Here is a 7,578-nt window from a genome sequence, read left to right as displayed (position 1 = left end):
TTGTTTTGTTTTGCCTGGTTTATTCCTCCCTAGCTACTTTGGGCATAAAAATGCCAAGGAAAGAGATACACCTGTTTCTCAGGCTCATAATTTACATTAAAGACAACCCAGAAAGAGACACAAGAGATACAGAAAAAAGGACAAAATTTACATGCAAGACCAGAGATTCAATTTTATTATTTGTTTCTGCATGCATAGCCCTGAAGTCTGGCTGTGAATATTTCAATATGGATCCAGTGTTGGCACTGAGGACAGCGAGATTCAGCAGTACCAGCAACCCAAGCAGCAACAAAAAAAAACCAGACCTTTGTAGAAACGATCATTTGCCGTTAAGCCAACTCTTCTGATTAGAGATTTGAGAACAACTGTAGAACACAGCAGTAAAGACAGAGGTTAGAACTCAGGGCTGGATAGAAACTGGCTGATGGTATAAGTAACAGACACAGATACAGGATGTGCACCAGAAGGCTGAGACTGTTGGTTTTGCAGTACCTGTTAGAAAAGTGACATGGAGAGGTTCTCGTAATCGTGACAAGAAAACCCATCTCAAGGAATCCAGCATGCCTCCTTACTCCTATGTTTCTTTGTGCTTATATACAACTTAAAAGCAAAAAATAAAAATTCATCACCCCTTGCAAAAGATAGCATTCATTGGCTAAATAGCCTTACACTTAGTTGCCTGAGTAGCAAGTTTGCTTGAAAAATGGTGTAATAGTGTTAGTGTCCATTTGACACCACCTCGAGCAGCCCTCATTGTAGCTGCGGTAGTGTACAAGGCTATTTACTTCCAGAACGTATTTCATCTTCTCATCAATGTGTTCAACTATAATTGCTTCTGCTGCTGTCTTCCAGAAGAGAGTATGTGCTGTAGCAAATATCCAACTCACAGAAGTAAAAAAACAAAACAAAACACAAAAAACACACAAAAACAACAACAAAAAAGCTTTTATAAACAGACTGGAAAGATAAGATTTCCTGAAGCGTGGCACATGCCAGGAAGTTTGCAACATCCGTGCCAACCAAATTCAAGTATTCTCTTAATACATGAAGGGGAAGACGCAGTTCATCTGCCACTAATTCAGAAGTCTGGACTTACCTTAACTGGGACAATTGTGTAGTTCTTTCCACTGGTGATTTAGTGCACCAACAACACTTATGTAGCACAAGGATCTACCGTACCAAAATACAATTACACTGTCTAGTCAAATATGCACACTGCTACATGTGCAGTCTAAGGTAGCTTGTGAGATTACATCTGACTAACCTGTAGCAGATAACCAACCCGTTAGGTTTGAATTCCTCATTTCTGTTGAAATTAATATGACATTGTTCTGAAATGAAAGTATTAAACTTCCACATACTGGCTATTAAGAACAGGTGGTCTCATTTATGTTGGGGCTGGCTCCACATGAGTTTTATGCTCTTTGCTAATCATCGACAGTCTTCTCTAACTACCAGCTCCTTCCAGAGCAGAGCCAAAATCATTCATGGCATGTTAACGGCAGCTGTGATGAGAACACCTAAGAGTTTTACTTAAGAAAAAATATCAAGCAACCTGCACTCATTTTGACATACCACATCAGTCTACTAGTGCACAGCTGGTAAGTATACTGTACCCTTAAGCTATCAGGTATGTGTTTATTGTAACTGCACTCTTTTTTGATTTCAAGTTAAATCTGGATTACAGATTCTTATGTATCCTTGTGAATGTCCTTCAATCATGCAAACAATTTGCAAAGAAAAAAAGACAGCTCTATTTATTCTACCACTAGCAGCACTCGGTATGTACCTTGGTTTTATAAATAAATACATTTATGTGTAGTATTAATAGAAGAAATAATCTAGCCTCCCTTGGTGCTTTTAAAAAGACTGGAGCATAAGAAGATAATCAAGTTTTAATCATTAATTCTCATAGTCTTCACAAGGAACATGGTTTGTTGACTTTTCTTTCCCTATTAAGATGCAACACAGCCGTTTTTCCATGCAGCAGGAGGGAAATACACTCGCCCTCTATTTTGGCACCATTTTCACCGTTGTTTTCAGAACAATAGTGTAGATGCTTTTAAGATACCACAAACAAACCTCAAATCATTACACAGTTATAGAACAAACTGTTTCAAGTACTAGAATCAAAGTGCAATTTTACATTATGCCATCAAAAAGGCTGATATGACTTTATAACCAAGATTTAAACAAAGCAAAGGAATAGTCGGAATTATAAAGCAATCTGCACATACAGAGATTGCCCAGTTAGCTTATCAAAAATGACCCTTTTACATTACAATGCCATTTCCCCAGACTACCACTGGCTGTACGTCAGCTTTGGTCAGCGTTGCACCAGAAAGTTTTCCTGCATTCAAGACCTGATCATATAGCAGAAGTAAAATACTGTTCCTCCTCTTCCCTGAACTATCATTAGTAGTCCCATCTGCATTAGTGGATACTGTCTTGATGGTAAATTCAGACCTGCCTGAGTAAGAGAGCTTCTTTAAGGTGGTGAATAATTAGTCACAGGCCTAGTAATGAGGATCACAGTCTTCCACCAAGCTGTCTGTGATGTAGCTGGATTCAAGGACGTTTTCATAATATATTTTTTCTGCAAATGTGTTCACTGTCCAGGCAACCACCTGAATTCCTTTTGAAGACCAGTGCCTCACATAATCTCTGAAAGGAACAAACACACTGTAAGAGGAAGACAGACACTATCAGAGTCAAGACAGACAGCACTAAGGTTAAAATTGAGTTTCAGTCTTACAGTGGTAACCCATCAGGAACGATGGTTGCATTATCTTTTGCAACATGACATTTTTTGGTGTGTGTTGCTACTATAAACAGGCAAAAGCAACAGTATTCTTTCCCTTTGAGATTAAACTTAGCATCTAACATAAAGTAAAAATAAAAGATAGAGGCTTAAAGAATAAAATAGCATGCAATAAAGAAACCATCTATACAACCTTACACAATACCAAATAGAACATACTGATTAACACACTATTCTAGTGAATGATAGTGCCTCCTGATATATTAGCAAGCTTCAACACTCACTGAGAAACAAAATTTTTCTGTATGAGGAAAGCTGAAACCCCACATAATCTCCATAAGAAACTGTGTAGGCTCCAATCTAGAATGACATCCATCATCATATATAAATAATGTTTCCAGAAGGAGTCAAAACGAGGCGTCCCATTTCCAAGATGACTCAGGTGCCAAGGCCTGTGTGTCAGGGCTGTTACCACATTTCTATCAGCTTGTCTCATCTGGAAGATCAAGGTAAAAAAGACTAATTCAAACAAAAACCAAGTTGCTTTAAATATAAATTGGGAGAGGTTGGATACAAACTGCTAGCTTAAATTTGCAGCTCTGCCACAACCCTTCTCCCCTTTCCCCCCAGATCCTTTTGTAACACTTTTAGAAAGCTGTATATGATCCTGTACTGTTGTTTTCTTAAAAATGGAATTAATAAGCAACTGCTCTTACGTAAGAAATAAAAATTAAAAAAAACGCTGGAGCAAAACAGTCAGGCAACGCAATAAAATAAATGATAAATAGCCTTAGCAACAAAAATTAGGAAACAGTTTTAAGAAAAGTCTACATTTACACCAAAATATGGTATTTGTCAGTTATCTTGCACATAGATACCTGGTCATGTGCCATCGGTAAGGGTGACACACTTTCAGAATGGAGGGAATCGCTGTAGATTCATAATATGTGCATCTAATGAGCATAGAGCAATCTAATAAGATTTATGCAGGATTTATGACTTATGCTTCATGTGGTTTTAATGTCTCCACAGTTTTAACAACTCAAAGGTACTCTGGAAGTTGCATATCTTACTGAAATTCCCAGACAGAATTAAAAAAAAATCCAAAATAAATTTTGAGGAAACATCACCTTATAAACAACATCTGGCATGAAAGAACAGACTATGCTGCTGTTATACAAACGAGGAAATTCCAGGTAGAGTTGTTTTAGGGCATCAACTGCCTGCCAATTAGAGATACACACAGTTGTTATATTTATACAGACACATATATTTACTTTACACAGCAAAGTCATTTTAGAATAACCCCCTTTAAAGTACTTTCCTGTTTTGTGTAGCAAGATTGAAATGGAAAGGGGGAAGAAAAACAGTATCTTGCTCATGGCATTATCACACAAATGCCGGTTTGTTTTTTGCAACAGAAGTCCTTTTTATGATTCTGTTTAAGAATGCTACTCATTGTTCTAGTGTTTGAAATACCCTTAAATATATTGTAGAAAACATTCTGAAGTACTGTCTAGGGTTTTGTTCGAGGGCAAAAATGAATTTATTTCCATATTTTGCTATGCTAGAATAAAAAAAATTAACTTAGAATAAAATATTCAGTTGGAAGGGGCCTTCAAAGATCACCTAGTTCAACTTGCATAAATTGTAATGATAAATCATCTAGTTCAACTTGCATAAAATGGTAGTGGTTCATCACCTGTATCTCCCTCAGTAATGCAAATTACAGACAATTGAGATCCCCAGTTGGAAGCTGAAGATGAGACACTAGGTCCTCTCAGCACAGGTGGGGAATTTACTTTGCTTTGTTGTGTGGTGGTGATGTGACTCAAGTCACATTCTAATTTTAAGTTGCCACTTCCTGGGTCAAAGGAACGGGGTGAAAGAACACATTGTCTTTGGTTTTGACAGGCCCATTTTGCATTACCTAAGTAGCAGACCCAGTTTCACTCATGTTAGAGAGGACTGTACCACAGATATCAGCTTGAGACCAACAGAAAAGGGTGAAAACCCAAAGCAAGGGTGAAAGGAGGTGTCTCAGTACAGTATATATGGTACAGTAAGCGGTACCTGATTTGCATGGCCTTTGACATCGAAGTAGATTGTAAGGTCGTGATGCATAGACTCCACAACAGCTTCTCTCAGAGTTGGTACCTTTTCACCCTGGAATTTGCTCCTGTAGGAACAGAGAACTACTCACTAAAAGTTTGTACTCTAAAATGGATTCACTTATAATACTGTAGAAGTTGCATTGTTATCAAAGGTTTAGTAGTAACATACAATTTTCCCTGCCTACTACTGGAAGGGACTTAATCAGTAAGTGGGGTCACCAGTCCTGTCTGAGACTACCCAGTCTGATAGCTCCTTTCCAGACGTATAATCCCAATACTTAGAAATTCCCCAAAGCACAACCAGTCAAGATATATATGTGAATAGAATTTCAGAAGTAATTACTGAAGCCAAGATTGACAGATAATGAAACTCCCAGTCTCTTTAATGTTCTGCAGTCACTTTAGGGGAAGCTGATGTACAGATAAACAATTAGATACCAGTAGATTTTCTCCTTGAAACCAAATTATCCTGACTCTGCTTCACTGCTCCTATGGCAAAGACAGATAAGGAGACATAGTCTCATATGCCTCTAAAATCAAATGAAAAGTAACATATGGGACTCTAAGTTTTAAATTTACACAAATTTTAACTAATTGATCAAAGCAATCATTTTATCAAGGATTTTTAGGGTTGAAACAATAGTTTCAGAATAGCAATATTTCATTTACCATAGCCTATGTTTTGCAGATGGATTAAGCTTCCTAATTTCATCAAAAGTCAAGTCACGCAGTCTGCCAGACCCATCAGTTGTTCTTTCTACTGTTTCATCATGCATTAGAATAGGAACACCATCCGCAGTAAATTCAAGATCCAGCTCAACACCTGTTGCTCCATTCTCAGCTGCCTTAAAAAGAGAGAAGGAGGAAACCACTTACACAACAGAAGAGACAGCTTGATAGAATTAACATAGGCACAGGTATAATTCATTTGTATCGTTAAGAAGTAATAAACTACTAATGTTCTTTTCAGTAAGCCTGATCTGCAAAACAAGGTAGGTTTTACCCAAGTTATTGTGAGAAGCATTCGTTGATCAGCTGAATGGATGTAATCTACGTTACAGACAAAGTGATAATATCTTGCTCTCAGGATTGGGACTGTTTCGGGATAAAATGCAGAAAAAAAGCCCGCTCTCTCTTTCTGGCCCAGTAACTCCCGACTCCATAAGCTGTGTTACCTTCTAAAAAGCAGGGCAGCAAACGCCTTCAGTTCAGATATTTTATTACGACTCGGGACAGCACACCTGATGACAACGCCTTACCCCAACCCAGAGGGCTGTGCTCCTGCCCCCGACTCCAGCCTCCCACCCACCACACGGGCAGCGCCAGGCTCCCCACAGCCCCGGTGCGCCCCGACCGTTTCGCTCCCGACCCGTCCGGGGCCAAACGCACCCCGGGGTCCCCGAGGACCCCGGGCAGGGCTCGGAGAGTCGGCGCTGACCTGTCGGATGGCCGCCAGCGTGTTCTCGGGCGCGTCGTGCGCCCCGCCGCGGTGGGCGATGCGGGCGGCGGCGCCGCGGGGCTTGAGGACGCGCTGGGCGCTCTGCGGGGCGGCGGGCTCCAGGCTGCAGACGTGCAGCAGCAGGTAGAGGCCGGCCGGCAGCACGCACGACAGCGCCGGGCTGCGGCTCAGCGCCAGCAGCACCACCAGCAGCGCCGTGAGGGAGCCCAGCAGCCCGTCCCCGCGGCACAACATGGCGGCGGCGCGGGGCGAGCCCAGGCCCAGGCCCCGCCGCCTCACCTCAGGGCCGGGGCGATGGCGGCGGCGCCGTGAGGAGGCGGCGCGGGGCCGGGGCGGGCCCGGGCTGTGAGGCCGGGCGGTGGCGGTTAGGGGGCGCTGCGGGACATACGGGGTGGTGCAGGCGTGTCTTGGGGGAAATAGCAAATAATAAATAAATGGGGGCGGCCGAGGGAAAGGTGCTGCTCCGCAGGGGGTTGCTGGAGGTTTGTGTGTCTGGTTTTGTCCTGTCAGCTAATTAGGAGTGTAACGTTGATAATCTTAATTATGCTCCAATTATATTCCCAGCTAGCTGCCTGCTCCCACCCAGAGCGAGCCCCAATCCTATGAGAGGCCAAAAGCCAAATCCATCAGAAAGCATCGGAGCAACGAGATACAGAACGGGGTGAAGGGTAAAGAAACGGGCTTGTCTGACGTGGGATAAGAAAGGCAGAGGAGATGGTAGTTTGTCTTGACATAAATAAGGATTTGGGGTATGATGTGAGAAACTCGCTCTGTAGCGAAGAATGCTTTCCAACCAGCAGCGGAACAGGTACCAGGGAAGCTTCTGAATTGGATTCTAATCCGCTAACACAAACGTCTGTCACGCAGCGTCCCAGCTGGTTCTGAGCATCTCAGGTGCTCTTTTGGTCTGTGGCTTTGTGCTTGTGCCAGCTGTACACAAAGGAAAACCAGACATGTATGCACAGACACACAACTAAAGGAACATCTTACATATTTAAAAATATTTTGATAAACGATGGCATTTTTAAGATTAAAGATGAAGATTTAAAAAGTAAAACGCAATGTTGAGCGTGATAGCAGTGGCGAAGGAGCTGTTTCCAGAAGCCAGCTTTCACATCTCGGGGTGCTTGCTGGGATCCAGGCGCTTCCCCCACCCCAAGCGGCTGCCGTGCGCCGGAGCGCGGTGCGAGCCGTCCCCCTGCCCGCCTTGTCACCGCCTGCCCTCCCGCTACGACCCTGTCACC

At 42.4% G+C, this 7,578-nt stretch overlaps 1 protein-coding gene across 2 annotated transcripts; it reads right to left on the bottom strand.

Annotated features, from left to right (window-relative positions):
• Window positions 1-146: 146 nt before the first annotated feature.
• Window positions 147-6,647, bottom strand: GDE1 (glycerophosphodiester phosphodiesterase 1). Of its 2 annotated transcripts, none has more exons than XM_035548915.2 (6): window positions 6,314-6,647; window positions 5,545-5,720; window positions 4,835-4,940; window positions 3,892-3,984; window positions 3,046-3,257; window positions 147-2,664 (listed from the first exon to the last, which is right to left on the bottom strand). In XM_035548915.2, exons 1-6 carry the CDS (start codon window positions 6,566-6,568, stop codon window positions 2,517-2,519), a joined length of 990 nt encoding a protein of 329 aa, XP_035404808.1. In that variant the 5' UTR covers window positions 6,569-6,647; the 3' UTR covers window positions 147-2,516. The 2 variants fall into 2 exon arrangements, with proteins under 2 accessions (XP_035404808.1, XP_035404809.1); XM_035548916.2 differs by having other exon boundaries at window positions 5,545-5,716; window positions 6,314-6,613.
• Between the last annotated feature and the right edge of the window lie 931 nt (window positions 6,648-7,578).

This window comes from Cygnus atratus, chromosome 15 (genome assembly GCF_013377495.2).
Source record: "Cygnus atratus isolate AKBS03 ecotype Queensland, Australia chromosome 15, CAtr_DNAZoo_HiC_assembly, whole genome shotgun sequence".
Classification (NCBI taxonomy): Eukaryota; Metazoa; Chordata; class Aves; order Anseriformes; family Anatidae; genus Cygnus; species Cygnus atratus.
The sequence above is the reverse complement of the archived record's forward strand: the minus strand, read 5'-3'. Positions and strand labels throughout refer to the sequence as shown.

Bases quoted from the DNA above. Each gene is read 5' to 3' on its own strand.
- GDE1 (XM_035548915.2), bottom strand. From the start codon at position 6,568: ATGTTGTGCCGCGGGGACGGGCTGCTGGGCTCCCTCACGGCGCTGCTG. The intron at 4,941-5,544 runs GTAAATGAAATA...CTGTTCCTACAG, and splicing joins TCTGCAAAACATAGGCTATG to GAGCAAATTCCAGGGTGAAA. The intron at 3,985-4,834 runs GTACCGCTTACT...TCTAATTGGCAG, and splicing joins TCAAAGGCCATGCAAATCAG to GCAGTTGATGCCCTAAAACA.